General features: G+C 45.3%; 1 protein-coding gene across 1 annotated transcript; it reads right to left on the bottom strand.

Moving 5' to 3' along the window:
- Window positions 1-11546: 11546 nt before the first annotated feature.
- On the bottom strand, window positions 11547-18131 carry LOC120981932 (sperm acrosome membrane-associated protein 6-like). Its single transcript, XM_040411738.1, has 8 exons — window positions 18036-18131; window positions 14443-14517; window positions 14288-14353; window positions 12805-12837; window positions 12617-12694; window positions 12424-12527; window positions 12160-12319; window positions 11547-11960 (listed from the first exon to the last, which is right to left on the bottom strand). The coding sequence occupies exons 1-8, from the start codon at window positions 18100-18102 to the stop codon at window positions 11662-11664; spliced, it is 882 nt and encodes a 293-aa protein (XP_040267672.1). The 5' UTR covers window positions 18103-18131; the 3' UTR covers window positions 11547-11661.
- Window positions 18132-21150: the final 3019 nt, after the last annotated feature.

Here is a 21150-nt window from a genome sequence, read left to right as displayed (position 1 = left end):
TGCTGGCCCTGTCCGCTGGGGTGGTGAAGCATTTCAGGCAAGATGTCGCTACCTGAGCTCCACATAGAAATACTATTATCTGCAGCAGCAGATAATAGGACGTAAAAAATCGCATGACGTATCGTCACTATATCCCTTCAGCCTGCGAACCTGAGAAAACGGAGAGAAGTGAGTATAAGTGGGGTCATTTATCAAACTGGTGTCAAGTAGAACTGGCTTAGTTTCCCATAGCAACCAATCAGATTCCACCTTTCAGCTTCTTTGGAAAATTGAAGGAGGAATCTGATTGGTTGCTATGGGTAACTAAGCCAGTTCTACTTTATACCAGTTTGACAAATGACCCCCTAAGGCTCCCACAACAGCTTGTACTAGAAAGATAATGAGGGATGGGTTTTGCACCATAAATATAATGGGAGAGATTTATCAAACTGGTGTAAAGAAGAGATGGCTTAGTTACCCATAGCAACCAATCAGATTCCACCTGTGAAAAATGAAAGGTGGAATCTGATTGGTTGCTATGGACATTTAACCACTTTCCGCAACACTAACGCCGAAAGGAGTCATTGCTGTGGCGCTCACAGGCTACACTAACGCCGATTGGCGTCATCTTGCGTGAGCCGAGATTTCCTGTGAACGCGCACACACAGGCGCGCGCGTTCACAGGATCGGAAGGTAAGCGAGTGGATCTCCAGCCTGCCCAGCGGCGATCGTTCGCTGGCAGGCTGGAGATGCGATTTTTTTAACCCCTAACAGGTATATTAGACGCTGTTTTGATAACAGCGTCTAATATACCTGCTACCTGGTCCTCTGGTGGTCCCTTTTGCTTGGATCGACCACCAGAGGAGGACACAGGCAGCTCAGTAATAAGTAGCACCAAACACCACTACACTACACCCCCCCCTGTCACTTATTAACCCCATATAGACTCCCTAATCACCCCCCTGTCATTGATCACCCCCTTGTAAGGCTCCATTCAGACGTCTGTATGATTTTTACGGATCCACTGATACATGGATCGGATCCACAAAACACATACGGACGTCTGAATGGAGCCTTACAGGGGGGTGATCAATGACGGGGGTGATCACCCCATATAGACTCCCTGATCACCCCCCGTCATTGATCACCCCCCTGTAAGGCTCCATTCAGACGTCCGTATGATTTTTACGGATCCGCTGATACATGGATCGGATCCGCAAAACACATACGGACGTCTGAATGGAGCCTTATAGGGGGGGTGATCAATGACGGGGGTGATCACCCCATATAGACTCCCTGATCACCCCCCTGTCATTGATCACCCCCCTGTCATTGATCACCCCCCTGTAAGGCTCCATTCAGACGTCCGTATGATTTTTACGGATCCGCTGATACATGGATCGGATCCGCAAAACACATACGGACATCTGAATGGAGCCTTACAGGGGGGTGATCAATGACAGGGGGGTGATCACCCCATATAGACTCCCTGATCACCCACCTGTCATTGATCACCTCCCTGTAAGGCTCCATTCAGACATTTTTTTGGCCCAAGTTAGCGGAAATTATTATTTTTTTTTTTCTTACAAAGTGTCATATTCCACTAACTTGTGTAAAAAAAAAAAATCTCACATGAACTCACCATACCCCTCACGGAATCCAAATGCTTAAAATTTTTTAGACATTTATATTCCAGACTTCTTCTCACGCTTTAGGGCCCCTAAAATGCCAGGGCAGTATAAATACCCCACATGTGACCCCATTTCGGAAAGAAGACACCCCAAGGTATTCGCTCAGGGGCATATTGAGTCCATGAAAGATTGAAATTTTTGTCCTAAGTTAGCGGAAAGGGAGACTTTGTGAGAAAAAAAAAATATATATCAATTTCCGCTAACTTGTGCCAAAAAAATAATAATTCTATGAACTCGCCATGCCCCTCATTGAATACCTTGGGGTGTCTTCTTTCCAAAATGGGGTCCCATGTGGGGTATTTATACTGCCCTGGCATTTTAGGGGCCCTAAAGCGTGAGAAGAAGTCTGGGATCCAAATGTCTAAAAATGCCCTCCTAAAAGGAATGTGGGCCCCTTTGCGCATCTAGGCTGCAAAAAAGTGTCACACATCTGGTATCGCCGTACTCAGGAGAAGTTGGGGAATGTGTTTTGGGGTGTCATTTTACATATACCCATGCTGGGTGAGATAAATATCTTGGTCAAATGCCAACTTTGTATAAAAAAATGGGAAAAGTTGTCTTTTGCCAAGATATTTCTCTCACCCAGCATGGGTATATGTAAAATGACACCCCAAAAAACATTGCCCAACTTCTCCTGAGTACGGCAATACCACATGTGTGACACTTTTTTGCAGCCTAGGTGGGCAAAGGGGCCCACATTCCAAAGAGCACCTTTAGGATTTCACCGGCCATTTTTTTACAGATTTTGATTTCAAACTACTTCGTACTCATTTGGGCCCCTAAAATGCCAGGGCAGTATAACTAGCCCACAAGTGACCCCATTTTGGAAAGAAGACACCCCAAGGTATTCGCTGATGGGCATAGTGAGTTCATGAAAGTTTTTATTTTTTGTCACAAGTTAGTGGAATATGAGACTTTGTAAGAAAAAAAAAAAATCAAAAAAAAAAAAATCATTTTCTGCTAACTTGTGACAAAAAATAAAAAGTTCTATGAACTCACTATCCCCATCAGCGAATACCTTAGGGTGTCTACTTTCCGAAATGGGGTCATTTGTGGGGTGTTTGTACTGTTTGGGCATTGTAGAACCTCAGGAAACATGACAGGTGCTCAGAAAGTCAGAGCTGCTTCAAAAAGCGGAAATTCACATTTTTGTACCATAGTTTGTAAACGCTATAACTTTTACCCAAACCATTTTTTTTTTTACCCAAACATTTTTTTTTTATCAAAGACATGTAGAACGATAAATTTAGAGAAAAATTAATATATGGATGTCGTTTTTTTTGCAAAATTTTACAACTGAAAGTGAAAAATGTCATTTTTTTGCAAAAAAAAATAAAAAATCTGTAAATTTCGATTAATAACAAAAAAAGTAAAAATGTCAGCAGCAATGAAATACCACCAAATGAAAGCTCTATTAGTGAGAAGAAAAGGAGGTAAAATTCATTTGGGTGGTAAGTTGCATGACCGAGCAATAAACCGCTAAAGTTGTGGAGTGCCGATTTGTAAAAAAGGGCCTGGTCACTAGGGGGGTATAAACCTGTGGTCCTTAAGTGGACCTAAGGATTTGGGAAGGGGCACTAATTTCTCAGCTACAGGTACGGACATGGTAATGATGGAGTACTCACGTGTCACATCCAACTGAAGAGTGACCGCTCTGTGCCCAGCGCCTCCTTATATACCCCGATGACATCACAATAGAGATTGCTGCTGGGTGACATCACAATGCACAAGCATGGTGCTGGGTGACATGCAGAGCGGCCATCTTTCCCTACAAAAATACCATCCATCAAATAATAGTTGTTTTAGGATTCGTACAAAATAGTGACATGAATGAACTTAAATTTACCGTACCATTCCTAGAGCAGGGTGAGCCGCCCCATCCAGATTTTTTGCATGAATGAACTTAAAGCCTGAGGCGCCTTCACTGCGACTGAGAATCAGTTCATTCATCTGAATGAGGCTTGGAGAAATCCATGTGCTTCGAGCCAAAACAACCCCATTCACAAAAATGCGATTCGTTACCGCGAAGCGTGAGAAAATTCGGATTTGATGCGAATCGAATTTTTCATGTAATTCGGATCGAATTCCTCATTGTCAACTTTGAGTCACTCATCTCTACACAGGACATTTTAAAGCTAATATTTAGTTTTTTAAAGGGTTTCTGTCACCCCACAAAACTTATTATTTTTTTTGGGATAGTTAGATTCCTTATAGGGCGATATAGGAGAATATAATAGTCTTACTTACTTTCATGCGGCCGATTCTTTATAAAACAAAGTTTTATAATATGTAAATGAGGGCTCTACCAGCAAGTAGGGCGTCTACTTGCTGGTAGCCGCAGAAGCAATCCGCCCCCTCGCCGTGTTGATTGACAGGGCCAGCCGGGATCTCCTCCCCTGGCCGGCCTTGTCAGTAATTCAAAAATCGCGCGCCTCTGGTCATTCGGCGCAGGCGCTCTGAGATGAGGAGGCTCGTCTCCTCAGTGCGCCTGCGCCGATGACATCACCGAAAGAGAAGACGTCATCGGCGCAGGCGCACTGAGGGAGTGCTGAGGAGACGAGCCTCCTCATCTCAGAGCGCCTGCGCCGAATGACCAGAGGCGCGCGATTTTTGAAATACTGACAGAGCCGGCCGGAGGAGGAGATCCCGGCTGGCCCTGTCAATCAACACGGCGAGGGGGCGGATTGCTGCTGCGGCTACCAGCAAGTAGACGCCCTACTTGCTGGTAGAGCCCTCATTTACATATTATAAAACTTCGTTTTATAAAGAATCGGCCGCATGAAAGTAAGACTATTATATTCTCCTATATCGCGCTATAAGGAATCTAACTAACCAAAAAAAAAATAATGAGTTTTGTGGGGTGCCAGAAACCCTTTAACCACCTCCGGACCGCTGTACGCACAGACGCGTCCTGGAGGTGGTTGATTCATTCCGCCTGGACGCATATACGCGTCATCTCGCGAGACGCGAGATTTCCTGTGAACGCGCGCACACAGGCGCGCGCGCTCACAGGAACGGAAGGTAAGAGAGTTGATCTCCAGCCTGCCAGCGGCGATCGTTCGCTGGCAGGCTGGAGATGTGTTTTTTTTAACCCCTAACAGGTATATTAGACGCTGTTTTGATAACAGCGTCTAATATACCTGCTACCTGGTCCTCTGGTGGTCCCCTTTGTTTGGATCGACCACCAGAGGACACAGGCAGCTCAGTAAAGTAGCACCAAGCACCACTACACTACACTACACCCCCCCCGTCACTTATTAACCCCTTATTAGCCCCTGATCACCCCATATAGAATCCCTGATCACCCCCCTGTCATTGATTTCCCCCCTGTCATTGATCACCCCCCTGTCATTGATCACCCCCCTGTAAAGCTCCATTCAGACGTCCGCATGATTTTTACGGATCCACTGATAGATGGATCGGATCCGCAAAACGCATCCGGACGTCTGAATGAAGCCTTACAGGGGCGTGATCAATGACTGTGGTGATCACCCCATATAGACTCCCTGATCACCCCCCTGTCATTGATTACCCCCCTGTCATTGATCAACCCCCTGTAAAGCTCCATTCAGACGTCCGCATGATTTTTACGGATCCACTGATAGATGGATCGGATCCGCAAAACGCATCCGGACGTCTGAATGAAGCCTTACAGGGGCGTGATCAATGACTGTGGTGATCACCCCATATAGACTCCCTGATCACCCCCCTGTAAAGCTCCATTCAGATGTCCGCATGATTTTTACGGATGCACTGATAGATGGATCGGATCCGCAAAACGCATCCGGACGTCTGAATGAAGCCTTACAGGGGCATGATCAATGACTGTGGTTATCACCCCATATAGACTCCCTGATCACCCCCCTGTCATTGATTACACCCCTGTCATTGATTACCCCCCTGTAAAGCTCCATTCAGATGTCTGCATGATTTTTACGGATGCACTGATAGATGGATCGGATCCGCAAAACGCATCCGGACGTCTGAATGAAGCCTTACAGAGGCGTGATCAATGACTGTGGTGATCACCCCCCTGTCATTGATTACCCCCCCTGTCATTGATTACCCCCCTGTAAAGCTCCATTCAGACGTCCGCATGATTTTTACGGATCCACTGATAGATGGATCGGATCCGCAAACTGCATCCGGACGTCTGAATGAAGCCTTACAGGGGCGTGATCAATGACTGTGGTTATCACCCCATATAGACTCCCTGATCACCCCCCTGTCATTGATTACACCCCTGTCATTGATTACCCCCCTGTAAAGCTCCATTCAGATGTCTGCATGATTTTTACGGATGCACTGATAGATGGATCGGATCCGCAAAACGCATCCGGACGTCTGAATGAAGCCTTACAGGGGCGTGATCAATGACTGTGGTGATCACACCATATAGACTCCCTGATCACCCCCGTCATTGATTACCCCCCCTGTCATTGATTACCCCCCTGTAAAGCTCCATTCAGACGTCCGCATGATTTTTACGGATCCACTGATAGATGGATCGGATCCGCAAAACGCATACGGACGTCTGAATGAAGCCTTACAGGGGCGTGATCAATGACTGTGGTCATCACCCCATATAGACTCCCTGATCACCCCCCTGTCATTGATTACACCCCTGTCATTGATCACCCCCCTGTAAAGCTCCATTCAGATGTCTGCATGATTTTTACGGATGCACTGATAGATGGATCGGATCCGCAAAACGCATCCGGACGTCTGAATGAAGCCTTACAGGGGCGTGATCAATGACTGTGGTGATCACCCCATATAGACTCCCTGATCACCCCCCTGTCATTGATTACCCCCCCTGTCATTGATTACCCCCCTGTAAAGCTCCATTCAGACGTCCGCATGATTTTTACGGATCCACTGATAGATGGATCGGATCCGCAAACTGCATCCGGACGTCTGAATGAAGCCTTACAGGGGCATGATCAATGACTGTGGTGATCACCCCATATAGACTCCCTGATCACCCCCCTGTCATTGATTACCCCCCTGTAAAGCTCCATTCAGACGTCCGCATGATTTTTACGGATGCACTGATAGATGGATCGGATCCGCAAAACGCATCCGGACGTCTGAATGAAGCCTTACACGGGCGTGATCAATGACTGTGGTGATCACCCCATATAGACTCTCTGATCACCCCCCTGTCATTGATCACCCCCCCTGTCATTGATCACCCCCCCCTGTCATTGATCACCCCTCTGTAAGGCTCCAGACATTTTTTTGGCCCAAGTTAGCGGAATTATTATTTTTTTTTTCTTACAAAGTCTCATATTCCACTAACTTGTGTCAAAAAATAAAATCTCACATGAACTCACCATACCCCTCACGGAATCCAAATGCGTAAAAATTTTTAGACATTTATATTCCAGACGACTTCTCACGCTTTAGGGCCCCTAGAATGCCAGGGCAGTATAAATACCCCACATGTGACCCCATTTCGGAAAGAAGACACCCCCAGGTATTCCGTGAGGGGCATATTGAGTCCATGAAAGATTGAAATTTTTGTCCCAAGTTAGCGGAACGGGAGACTTTGTGAGAAAAAAATTAAAAATATCAATTTCCGCTAACTTGTGCCAAAAAAAAAAAATTTTCTATGAACTCGCCATGCCCCTCATTGAATACCTTGGGGTGTCTTCTTTCCAAAATGGGGTCACATGTGGGGTATTTATACTGCCCTGGCATTCTAGGGGCCCCAAAGCGTGAGAAGAAGTCTAGTATCCAAATGTCTAAAAATGCCCTCCTAAAAGGAATTTGGGCACCTTTGCGCATCTAGGCTGCAAAAAAGTGTCACACATGTGGTATCGCCGTACTCAGGAGAAGTTGGGGAATGTGTTTTGGGGTGTCATTTTACATATACCCATGCTGGGTGAGAGAAATATCTTGGTCAAATGCCAACTTTGTATAAAAAAATGGGAAAAGTTGTCTTTTGTCAAGATATTTCTCTCACCCAGCAAGGGTATATGTAAAATGACACCCCAAAACACATTCCCCAACTTCTCCTGAATACGGCGATACCACATGTGTGACACTTTTTTGCAGCCTAGGTGGGCAAAGGGGCCCATATTCCAAAGAGCACCTTTAGGATTTCACAGGTCATTTACCTACTTACCACACATTAGGGCCCCTGGAAAATGCCAGGGCAGTATAACTACCCCACAAGTGACCCCATTTTGGAAAGAAGACACCCCAAGGTATTCCGTGAGGGGCATGGCGAGTTCCTAGAATTTTTTATTTTTTGTCACAAGTTAGTGGAAAATGCTGATTTTTTTTTTTTTTTTTTTTTCATACAAAGTCTCATATTCCACTAACTTGTGACAAAAAATAAAAACTTCCATGAACTCACTATGCCCATCAGCGAATACCTTGGGGTCTCTTCTTTCCAAAATGGGGTCACTTGTGGGGTAGTTATACTGCCCTGGCATTCTAGGGGCCCAAATGTGTGGTAAGGAGTTTGAAATCAAATTCTGTAAAAAATGACCTGTGAAATCCGAAAGGTGCTCTTTGGAATATGGGCCCCTTTGCCCACCTAGGCTGCAAAAAAGTGTCACACATCTGGTATCTCCGTACTCAGGAGAAGTTGGGGAATGTGTTTTGGGGTGTCATTTTACATATACCCATGCTGGGTGAGAGAAATATCTTGGCAAAAGACAACTTTTCCCATTTTTTTATACAAAGTTGGCATTTGACCAAGATATTTCTCTCACCCAGCATGGGTATATATAAAATGACACCCCAAAACACATTCCCCACCTTCTTCTGAGTACGGAGATACCAGATGTGTGACACTTTTTTGCAGCCTAGGTGGGCGAAGGGGCCCATATTCCAAAGAGCACCTTTCGGATTTCACAGGTCATTTTTTACAGAATTTGATTTCAAACTCCTTACCACACATTTGGGCCCCTAGAATGCCAGGGCAGTATAACCACCCCACAAGTGACCCCATTTTGGAAAGAAGAGACCCCAAGGTATTTCGTGATGGGCATAGTGAGTTCATAGAAGTTTTTATTTTTTGTCACAAGTTAGTGGAATATGAGACTTTGTAAGAAAAAAAAAAAATCATCATTTTCCGCTAACTTGTGACAAAAAATAAAAAGTTCTATGAACTCACTATGCCCATCAGCGAATACCTTAGGGTGTTTGTACTGTCTGGGCATTGTAGAACCTCAGGAAACATGACAGGTGCTCAGAAAGTCAGAGCTGCTTCAAAAAGCGGAAATTCACATTTTTGTACCATAGTTTGTAAACGCTATAACTTTTACCCAAACCATTTTTTTTTTACCCAAACATTTTTTTTTTATCAAAGACATGTAGAACAATAAATTTAGAGCAAAATTTATATATGGATGTCGTTTTTTTTTGCAAAATTTTACAACTGAAAGTGAAAAATGTCATTTTTTTGCAAAAAAAATCGCTAAATTTCGATTAATAACAAAAAAAGTAAAAATGTCAGCAGCAATGAAATACCACCAAATGAAAGCTCTATTAGTGAGAGAAAAGGAGGTAAAATTCATTTGGGTGGTAAGTTGCATGACCGAGCAATAAATGGTGAAAGTAGTGTAGGTCAGAAGTGTAAAAAGTGGCCTGGTCTTTCAGGGTGTTTAAGCACTGGGGGCTGAGGTGGTTAAATTCCCATTAAAGGGACACTGACAGGCCAAATCAGCATATATAGTTAGATATATCACATTACAGGTCTTATAGAGTCTTTTAAAAACATATAACTATCCCCCCTGTCCACCTTATAAAGAGCGAAATATAAAGTTTTATAACCTGCATCTGCGGTCAGCAATCTGCCCAAGGGGCGGCGTTTCATGTGAAAATGCGCCCAGCCAGCCTTCCCAACTGCCGTTTGTAGCCCCGCCCAGCTCATTATTATTCACTTCGCTGGGCGGCGGCTACAGCCATGCACTGTTCAGAGCAGCGCTTCAGAGCGCCGCTCACTCACATCATATAAGGGGTTAATTATAGTGCGTCCGACGGCACGGCGGGGCGCAGAAGAATGGGCATGAAAGATGCCCGGAGGATTGAATTGCGCAGGCGCAGGATCGGGACTGGGGAGAGTTGTAGCCGCCGCCCAGCGAAGTGAATAATGATGAGCTGGGCGGGGCTACAAACGGCAGTTGGGAAGGCTGGCTGGGCGCATTTTCACATGAAACGCCGCCCCTTGGGCAGATTGCTGACCGCAGATGCAGGTTATAAAACTTTATATTTCGCTCTTTATAAGGTGGACAGGGGGGATAGTTATATGCTTTTAAAAGACTCTATAAGACCTGTAATGTGATATATCTAACTATATATGCTGATTTGGCCTGTCAGTGTCCCTTTAAGGCCTCATGCACGCGACAGTATTTTTTTGCAGTCCGCAAAACGGGGTTCCGTTATCGTTTTTGTTTGCGTGTGAAATGGGGGGAGAGAGAGAGAGAGAGAGAGGACAGCCAGAAATGGAGAGAGAGAGAGAGAGAGAGAGAGAGAGAGAGAGAGAGAGAGAGGGGACAGCCAGAAATGGAGAGAGAGAGAGAGAGAGGGGACAGCCAGAAATGGACAGAGAGAGAGAGGGGACAGCCAGAAATGGAGAGAGAGAGAGAGAGGACAGCCAGAAATGGAGAGAGAGAGAGAGAGAGAGAGAGAGAGAGGACAGCCAGAAATGGAGAGAGAGAGAGAGAGAGAGGACAGCCAGAAATGGAGAGAGAGAGAGAGAGAGAGAGAGGACAGCCAGAAATGGAGAGAGAGAGAGAGAGAGAGAGAGAGAGAGAGAGAGAGAGAGAGAGGACAGCCAGAAATGGAGAGAGAGAGAGAGAGAGAGAGAGAGAGGACAGCCAGAAATGGAGAGAGAGAGAGAGAGGACAGACAGAAATGGAGAGAGAGAGAGAGAGAGAGAGAGAGGGGACAGCCAGAAATGGAGAGAGAGAGAGAGAGAGAGAGAGAGAGGACAGCCAGAAATGGAGAGAGAGAGAGAGAGAGAGAGAGGACAGCCAGAAATGGAGAGAGAGAGAGAGAGAGAGAGAGAGAGGACAGCCAGAAATGGAGAGAGAGAGAGGACAGCCAGAAATGGAGAGAGAGAGAGAGAGAGAGAGAGAGAGAGAGGACAGCCAGAAATGGAGAGAGAGAGAGAGAGAGAGAGAGAGAGAGAGAGAGAGAACAGCCAGAAATGGAGAGAGAGAAAGAGAGAGGACAGCCAGAAATGGAGAGAGAGAAAGAGAGAGGACAGCCAGAAAGGGAGAGAGAGAGAGAGAGAGAGAGAGAGAGAGAGAGAGAGAGAACAGCCAGAAATAAAGCCAATTGTTTTGCTCCCCCCTGATGTCCTCCTCTATCCACCCATTTTCCACCTCTGATCCCCCTTTACAAACCTTCTGTTTCTTTCCTTACGCCCCCCCTCTCACACTATGTAAAAGATTTGTACCTTTTAGATAATAAAACTGTTACTCAAGAAAAGATTTTTATTTTTTTTTAATAATTTTTTTGGTAACAATCCAGCAAGATCTTATAGCACAAGCTAGAGGTAATTTGATGGTGATCCTCTTTATCCTGAATGTCTCGATGTCTTTTCAGGGTGCACCACATTGACCAGTGATGAAAATCACATCCAGGGTTGAGGGGTTCCCACTGTGCCTCTGCAGTGTTGGTCTTGCTGCAGGTTAAAATAGATGGGTTGGTGGCCTCCTCCTCTGCCTCCTGGACACGTTCTTGGTCCTTTCAGGGTGTAACCTATTGACAAGTGATAAAGGTCTGCTCCAGGCTTGAGGGGTTCTCTCTGTGCCTCTGCAGGATTGTTTTTGTTTTTTTTTGGAGGGGGGTAAGGGATAGGTTTTGGGTAAGGGATAGTTTTTTATTCTTTTTTTTTTTTGGGGGGGGGGGGGGGGGGGGGGGTAAGGGATAGTTTTTTTTTCTGCAGAGATGGTTGGCTGCAGATGAGGGGTAGTTGGTGATACCCCTTGGGAGTCTGTTGTTGTTGACTCCAGATGGCTGATTTGTTCTATGGCAGGTAGTGTCCTGGTGGGAAGCTGGTTCTTGGTCCTGATGTTTTTTTCGACCAGTCTACACTCAGGGCATGACGCCAAAGGAACCCGACCAATACGGTGACAATAAGACAGCAGACAGCAGCGTAGATGGCATAGCTGACATGGCTCTGGAGGAAGGTGAGGATGATGTCTTTAGTGGAGGGACCATGTTCGATCCTCTCCTCCTCTTCCTCCTGGGTAGGTAGTTTTTGTGCCAGAGCTCGATGGAATTCAGCTTCTATTTCCTCCATTGCCTTGGATTTAGTCTGCGTCACTGAAAAACAGAAGAGAATACAATAAATAATGTGATGAGGAGAACGTTGTCTTCTGCAGTGCTGAATGAAAGACTGAGAAGTTATCAGAAATAGTTCTTTACTGTAAGAGCAGAGGCAGGAGGGGCTTCTTATCGTATATATATATTTATGAGAATGGTCTAGAAAAGAGAATATTTGAGAGAGAAAACTAAGTCTTACCATCGAGATAAAAGAATCTTCGGAGTATGATGTCATCATCCTCATCAATTATCTCACAGGCATAAGTTCCTTTATGGCTGACTCTGGTCGGCTTGATGTGTACATCCAGGTCATCCCCAATGTAGATGTCTTTAAAGTTACTCAAATCCGTTTTTTTGATCTGAAAGTGAAAACATTGATGACATCGCATGAGACATGTGTCCTATGTGGAGTATAAATGGCAGTATAAATTTGCACTGTAATAGAATGGTATATGCGACTTACGTTTTTGGCGTACTTCCAAACAACCTTCGGATGATCAGGAAGGATAAAGGACGCCGTGCACCAGATTCGGGTCTCTTCCAGCTCTTCCACCTTGATGTCCTTAACTGAAATGGGAAACCACGGTCAATGACATGCAGCAATGAGCTAACAGGTTCATAAGAGGTTCCCAAACTAATGGTAGAAATTATCTTACGGGGACAGGTCACCGGGATATTGCAGTCCTCCTCAGCACATCGGCTGCATGAAAAGGTTCGGGCAGCTTTTTGAAGCCCTAGGGAAAGAAATAGAGAGAGGGGTCTAATGTCTGAGGTAAATAATGACCCCACCATGTATGTAATGGAGGCCACTCCTCAAATTGTCTAATCTAATGACATTACTCACCGCATGGAGGTCTGCATTCCAACGGTGGATGACCTAAGGAAGAAATCAAATATGGTTAAGGATGGATGATGATATACCGTATTTTTCGCCCCATAAGACGCACTCCCCCCCCCCCCCCCCCAAAAAAAATGGGGGGGAAATGCCCCTGCGTCTTATGGGGCAAATGCTGACAGTTTAACATCGCTGGATGCGATGTACAAGCGGGGGCCGGGGGAGGGACTATGAGGAGGAGCTGGGGGCCGGGAATAGCGGCGGGGCGGTGCAGTCAGTGTACTATAGCCCCGCCCCTCCGGTATAGTAATATAAAATGTCTTATTCAATTAAAATTTATTACATATGCCCCCTCACTCCTAAATTCCTAATAGTACCTTACATCCTATTCCTAATAGGTTCTGTACAATGCCGGCAGGCAGGCCGGGCGGGCGGCAGCGTAACTTCCTGATGTCACGTGCCTGCGCCGCCTACTTTATGAATGAAGCAGGCGGCGCAGGCAAGTGACGTCAGTGAGTGACGCGCTGGCCGCCCGGCCTGCCTGCCGGCATTGTACAGAACCTATTAGGAATAGGATGTAAGGTACTATTAGCAATTTAGGAGTGAGGGGGCATATGTAATAAATTTTAATTGAATAAGACATTTTATATTTGTATACTGGAAGGGGGTGGGGGGCGGGCGCTTTCTGATTCGTGGATGGCACAGTTAAGGGGTGAAGGGGGTCTGTGGAAGGCACTGTTATGGGGTGGGGGGGATCTGTGGATGGCACATATAGTCCACAGATTCCCCCTGTAACAGTGCCAGCCACAGATCCCCCCTGTAACAGTGCCAGCCACAGATCCCCCCTGTAACAGTGCCAGCCACAGATCCCCCCTGTAACAGTGCCAGCCACAGATCCCCCCTGTAACAGTGCCAGCCACAGATCCCCCCTGTAACAGTGCCAGCCACAGATCCCCCCCTGTAACAGTGCCAGCGACAGATCCCCCCCTGTAACAGTGCCAGCCACAGATCCCCCCCTGTAACAGTGCCAGCCACAGATCCCCCCCCCTGTAACAGTGCCAGCCACAGATCCCCCCCCCTGTAACAGTGTCCGTCATCCACAGATCCCCCTGTAACAGTGTCCATCATCCACAGATCCCCCCCATAACAGTGTCCGTCATCCACAGATCCCCCCCATAACAGTGTCCGTCATCCACAGATCCCCCCCATAACAGTGTCCGTCATCCACAGATCCCCCCATAACAGTGTCCGTCATCCACAGATCCCCCCATAACAGTGTCCTTCACAGATCCCCCCATAACAGTGCCATCCACAGACCACCATTAGTTCCAAACCCACCAAAAGCACACCTTTTGGTTAAAAAATTTTTTTTTTCTTATTTTCTTCCCCAAAAACCTAGGTGCGTCTTATGGGCCGGTGCGTCTTATAGGGCGAAAAATACGGTATATAGAATATGTCTCCTGGCTCTTTATGAGGATCTTTAGTCACTTACTTGAGACACGATCTTTCACGCCTTTGACAAATTCAGCCATCTTTTTGTCAAACTGTTCTACCCAAGCTGGTGGAAAAAAAAATTTGGGAAAACTTATATTTACTATTTATGACTCAAAGGAAATTGGGGAAATTCTTGAGATTTCAGGAACTTACATAGTTTTTCAATTTTCTTGACCTCTTTTTCAAAGGTCTTGAGATACTTTCTGATGTTCTGTATCTGGTTGAAGGCTGTAAGGAGAAGACACATAAGATTTAGGACATTGCCTACAGCGCTCTATGATGAAGATGGGGCTATCTGGATGGATAGAATGTAGAAGAGATTTCCTGCTCGGACAACTGTTAACCGCCTCCGGACCGCCTAACGCAGGATCGCGTTCCGGAGGTGGCAGCTGCAGGCAGAGTCACGCATATACGCGTCATCTCGCAAGACGCGAGATTTCCTGTGAACGCTCGCGCGCACACAGGCGCGCGCGTTCACAGGATCGGAAGGTGAGCGAGTGGATCTACAGCCTGCCAGCGGCGATCGTTCGCTGGCAGGCTGTAGATGCGATTTTTTTTAACCCCTAACAGGTATATTAGACGCCGTTTTGATAACAGCGTCTAATATACCTGCTACCTGGTCCTCTGGTGGTCCCTTTTGCTTGGATCGACCACCAGAGGACACAGGCAGCTCAGTAATAAGTAGCACCAAAAACAACTACACTACACCCCCCCCTGTCAGTCACTTATTAACCCCTTATTAACCCCTGATCACCCCATATAGACTCCCTGATCACCCCCCCGTCATTGATCACCCCCCCTGTAAGGCTCCATTCAGACGGCCATATGTTTTTTACGTATCCACGGATACATGGATCGGATCCGCAAAACACATACGGACGTCTGAATGGAGCCTTACAGGGGGGTGATCACCCCATATAGACTCCCTGATCACCCCCCTGTCATTGATCACCCCCTTGTAAGGCTGGCTCCATTTAGAGGTCCGTATGTGTTTTGCGGATCCACGGATCCATGGATCGGATACGCAAAACACATACGGACGTCTGAATGGAGCCTTACAGGGGGGTGATCAATGAAAGGGGGGTGATCACCCCATATAGACTCCCTAATCACCCCCCTGTAAGGCTCCATTCAGACGTCCATATGTTTTTTTACGGATCCACGGATACATGGATCGGATCCGCAAAACACATACGGACGTCTGAATGGAGCCTTACAGGGGGGTGATCAATGACAGGGGGGTGATCACCCCATATAGACTCCCTGATCACCCCCCTGTCATTGATCACCCCCTTGTAAGGCTGGCTCCATTTAGAGGTCCGTATGTGTTTTGCGGATCCACGGATCCATGGATCGGATACGCAAAACACATACGGACGTCTGAATGGAGCCTTACAGGGGGGTGATCAATGACAGGGGGGTGATCACCCCATATAGACTCCCTGATCACCCCCCTGTCATTGATCACCCCCTTGTAAGGCTGGCTCCATTCAGAGGTCCGTATGTGTTTTGCGGATCCACGGATCGGATCCGCAAAACACATACGGACGTCTGAATGGAGCCTTACAGGAGGGTGATCACCCCATATAGACTCCCTGATCACCCCCCTGTCATTGATTACCCCCTTGTAAGGCTGGCTCCATTCAGAGGTCCGTATGTGTTTTGCGGATCCACGAATCCATGGATCGGATCCGCAAAACACATACGGACGTCTGAATGGAGCCTTACAGGGGGGTGATCAATAACAGGGGGGTGATCAATGACAGGGGGGTTATCAGGGAGTCTATATGGGGCGATCACCCCCCTGTAAGGCTCCATTCAGACGTCCGTATGTGTTTTGCGGATCCGATCCATGTATCCGTGGATCCGTAAAAAACATATGGACGTCTGAATGGAGCCTTTCAGGGGGGGTGATCAATGACAGGGGGGTGATCACCCCATATACACTCCCTGATCACCCCCCTGTCATTGATCACCCCCCTGTAAGGCTCCATTCAGACATTTTTTTGGCCCAAGTTAGCGGAAATAGTTTTTTTTTTTTTTTTCTCATATTCCGCTAACTTGTGTCAAAAAATAAAATCTCACATGAACTCACCATACCCCTCACGGAATCCAAATGTGTAAAATTTTTTAGACATTTATATTCCAGACTTCTCACGCTTTAGGGCCCCTAAAATGCCAGGGCAGTATAAATACCCCAAATGTGACCCCATTTCGGAAAGAAGACACCCCAAGATATTCCGTGAGGGGCATATTGAGTCCATGAAAGATTTAAATTTTTGTCCTAAGTTAGCGGAAAGGGAGTCTTTGTGAGAAAAAATAAATAAAAAAATAATCAATTTCCGCTAACTTGTGCCAAAAAAAATAAAAATTCTATGAACTCGCCATGCCCCTCATTGAATACCTTGGGGTGTCTTCTTTCCAAAATGGGGTCACATGTGGGGTATTTATACTGCCTTGGCATTTTAGGGGCCCTAAAGCGTAAGAAGAAGTTTGGGATCCAAATGTCTAAAAATGCCCTCCTAAAAGGAATTTAGGCCCCTTTGCGCATCTAGGCTGCAAAAAAGTGTCACCCATGTGGTATCTCTGTACTCAGGAGAAGTTGGGCAATGTGTTTTGGGGTGTCATTTTACATATACCCATGCTGGGTGAGATAAATATCTTGGTCAAATGCCAACTTTGTATAAAAATAAATGGGAAAAGTTGTCTTTTGCCGAGATATTTCTCTCACCCAGCATGGGTATATGTAAAATGACACCCCAAAACACATTGCCCAACTTCTCCTGAGTACGGTGATAGCACATGTGTGACACTTTTTTGCAGCCTAGGTGGGCAAAGGGGCCCACATTCCAAAGAGCACCTTTCGGATTTCACAGGTCATTTTTTACACATTTTGATTTCAAACTACTTCCCACACATTAGGGCCCCTAAATTGCCAGGGCAGTATAACTACCCCACAAGTGACCCCATTTTGGAAAGAAGACACCCCAAAGTATTTCGTGATGGGCATAGTGAGTTCATGGAAGTTTTTATTTTTTGTCACAAGTTAGTGGAATATGAGACTTTGTAAGGAAAAATAAAAAATAAAAAAAAAATCATCATTTCCGCTAACTTGTGACAAAAAATAAAAAGTTCTATGAACTCACTATGCCCATCAGCGAATACCTTAGGGTGTCTACTTTCCGAAATGGGGTCATTTGTGGGGTTTTTCTACTGTCTGGCCATTGTAGAACCTCAGGAAACATGACAGGTGCTCAGAAAGTCAGAGCTGCTTCAAAAAGCGGAAATTCACATTTTTGTACCATAGTTTGTAAACGCTATAGCTTTTACCCAAACAATTATTTTTTTTATCAAAGACATGTAGAACAATAAATTCTGAGAAAAATTTATATATGGATGTCGTTTTTTTTGCAAAATTTTACAACTGAAAGTGAAAAATGTCATTTTTTTGCAAAAAAATCGTTAAATTACGATTAATAACAAAAAAAGTAAAAATGTCAGGAGCAATGAAATACCACCAAATGAAAGCTCTATTAGTGAGAAGAAAAGGAGGTGAAATTCATTTGGGTGGTAAGTTGGATGACCGAGCAATAAACGGTGAAAGTAGTGTAGTGCCCTGGTCATTAAGGGGGTTTAAGCTAGGGGGGGCTGAGGTGGTTAATGAGCTACAAGTAAAGCTTTAGTCGGCAGAGAAATGGCTCAATCCTGAGAGGACACATGTACTATATAGAAGATGAAGCCGTTACCTATCGAGATGTTATTCAGGGGGTCAAAGCCCCAGTGTAGCCTCTGGAGACATTCTTCGGCCCCCATTTTGTCCAGCGAGACCGCATGGTAACAAATGCTGGCCCTGTCCGCTGGGGTGGTGAAGCATTTCAGGCAAGATGTCGCTACCTGAGCTCCACATAGAAATACTATTATCTGCAGCAGCAGATAATAGGACGTAAAAAATCGCATGACGTATCGTCACTATATCCCTTCAGCCTGCGAACCTGAGAAAACGGAGAGAAGTGAGTATAAGTGGGGTCATTTATCAAACTGGTGTCAAGTAGAACTGGCTTAGTTTCCCATAGCAACCAATCAGATTCCACCTTTCAGCTTCTTTGGAAAATTTAAGGAGGAATCTGATTGGTTGCTATGGGTAACTAAGCCAGTTCTACTTTATACCAGTTTGACAAATGACCCCCTAAGGCTCCCACAACAGCTTGTACTAGAAAGATAATGAGGGATGGGTTTTGCACCATAAATATAATGGGAGAGATTTATCAAACTGGTGTAAAGAAGAGATGGCTTAGTTACCCATAGCAACCAATCAGATTCCACCTGTGAAAAATGAAAGGTGGAATCTGATTGGTTGCTATGGACATTTAACCACTTTCCGCAACACTAACGCCGAAAGGAGTCATTGCTGTGGCGCTCACAGGCTACACTAACGCCGATTGGCGTCATCTTGCGTGAGCCGAGATTTCCTGTGAACGCGCACACACAGGCGCGCGCGTTCACAGGATCGGAAGGTAAGCGAGTGGATCTCCAGCCTGCCCAGCGGCGATCGTTCGCTGGCAGGCTGGAGATGCGATTTTTTTAACCCCTAACAGGTATATTAGACGCTGTTTTGATAACAGCGTCTAATATACCTGCTACCTGGTCCTCTGGTGGTCCCTTTTGCTTGGATCGACCACCAGAGGAGGACACAGGCAGCTCAGTAATAAGTAGCACCAAACACCACTACACTACACCCCCCCCCTGTCACTTATTAACCCCATATAGACTCCCTAATCACCCCCCTGTCATTGATCACCCCCTTGTAAGGCTCCATTCAGACGTCTGTATGATTTTTACGGATCCACTGATACATGGATCGGATCCACAAAACACATACGGACGTCTGAATGGAGCCTTACAGGGGGGTGATCAATGACGGGGGTGATCACCCCATATAGACTCCCTGATCACCCCCCTGTCATTGATCACCCCCCTGTCATTGATCACCCCCCTGTAAGGCTCCATTCAGACGTCCGTATGATTTTTACGGATCCACTGATACATGGATCGGATCCGCAAAACACATACGGACATCTGAATGGAGCCTTACAGGGGGGTGATCAATGACCGGGGGGTGATCACCCCATATAGACTCCCTGATCACCCACCTGTCATTGATCACCTCCCTGTAAGGCTCCATTCAGAAATTTTTTTGGCCCAAGTTAGCGGAAATTATTATTATTTTTTTTTTTTTCTTACAAAGTGTCATATTCCACTAACTTGTGTAAAAAAAAAAAATCTCACATGAACTCACCATACCCCTCACGGAATCCAAATGCGTAAAATTTTTTAGACATTTATATTCCAGACTTCTTCTCACGCTTTAGGGCCCCTAAAATGCCAGGGCAGTATAAATACCCCACATGTGACCCCATTTCGGAAAGAAGACACCCCAAGGTATTCGCTCAGGGGCATATTGAGTCCATGAAAGATTGAAATTTTTGTCCCAAGTTAGCGGAACGGGAGACTTTGTGAGAAAAAAAAAATATATATCAATTTCCGCTAACTTGTGCCAAAAAAAAAATAATTCTATGAACTCGCCATGCCCCTCATTGAATACCTTGGGGTGTCTTCTTTCCAAAAGGGGTCCCATGTGGGGTATTATACTGCCCTGGCATTTTAGGGACCCTAAAGCGTGAGAAGAAGTCTGGGATCCAAATGTCTAAAAATGCCCTCCTAAAAGGAATGTGGGCCCTTTGCCCACCTAGGCTGCAAAAAAGTGTCACACATCTGGTATCTCCGTACTCAGGAGAAGTTGGGGAATGTGTTTTGGGGTGTCATTTACATATACCCATGCTGGGTGAGATAAATATCTTGGTCAAATGCCAACTTTGTATAAAAAAATGGGAAAAGTTGTCTTTTGCCAAGATATTTCTCTCACCCAGCATGGGTATATGTAAAATGACACCCCAAAAAACATTGCCCAACTTCTCCTGAGTACGGCAATACCAAATGTGTGACACTTTTTTGCAGCCTAGGTGGGCAAAGGGGCCCACATTCCAAAGAGCACCTTTAGGATTTCACCGGCCATTTTTTTACAGATTTTGATTTCAAACTACTTCGTACTCATTTGGGCCCCTAAAATGCCAGGGCAGTATAACTAGCCCACAAGTGACCCCATTTTGGAAAGAAGACACCCCAAGGTATTCGCTGATGGGCATAGTGAGTTCATGAAAGTTTTATTTTTTGTCACAAGTTAGTGGAATATGAGACTTTGTAAGAAAAAAAAAAAATCAAAAAAAAAAAAATCATTTTCTGCTAACTTGTGACAAAAAAATAAAAAGTTCTATGAACCACTATCCCCATCAGCGAATACCTTAGGGTGTCTACTTTCTGAAATGGGGTCATTTTGAGGGGTGTTTGTACTGTTTGGGCATTGTAGAACCTCAGGAAAACATGACAGGTGCTCAGAAAGTCAGAGCTGCTTCAAAAAGCGGAAATTCACATTTTTGTACCATAGTTTGTAAACGCTATAACTTTTACCCAAACCATTTTTTTTTTTTACCCAAACATTTTTTTTTTATCAAAGACATGTAGAACGATAAATTTAGAGAAAAAATTATATATGGATGTCGTTTTTTTTGCAAAATTTTACAACTGAAAGTGAAAAATGTCATTTTTTTGCAAAAAAAAAATAAAAAATCTGTAAATTTCGATTAATAACAAAAAAAGTAAAAATGTCAGCAGCAATGAAATACCACCAAATGAAAGCTCTATTAGTGAGAAGAAAAGGAGGTAAAATTCATTTGGGTGGTAAGTTGCATGACCGAGCAATAAACAGCTAAAGTTGTGGAGTGCCGATTTGTAAAAAAGGGCCTG

The sequence above is a fragment of the Bufo bufo genome, chromosome 11 (genome assembly GCF_905171765.1).
Source record: "Bufo bufo chromosome 11, aBufBuf1.1, whole genome shotgun sequence".
Taxonomy (NCBI): domain Eukaryota; kingdom Metazoa; phylum Chordata; class Amphibia; order Anura; family Bufonidae; genus Bufo; species Bufo bufo.
This window is presented reverse-complemented; position numbering and strand designations above follow the sequence as displayed.

What these genes read in the sequence shown, in the direction of transcription:
- LOC120981932 (XM_040411738.1), bottom strand. Translation starts at nt 18,102, where the DNA reads ATGGGGGCCGAAGAATGTCTCCAGAGGCTACACTGGGGCTTTGACCCC. An exon ending in GGAATGCAGACCTCCATGCG is followed by an intron (nt 12,695 to 12,804) that starts GTGAGTAATGTC and finishes TTCTTTCCCTAG; the next exon opens with GGCTTCAAAAAGCTGCCCGA. An exon ending in TATCCCGGTGACCTGTCCCC is followed by an intron (nt 12,528 to 12,616) that starts GTAAGATAATTT and finishes TTCCCATTTCAG; the next exon opens with TTAAGGACATCAAGGTGGAA.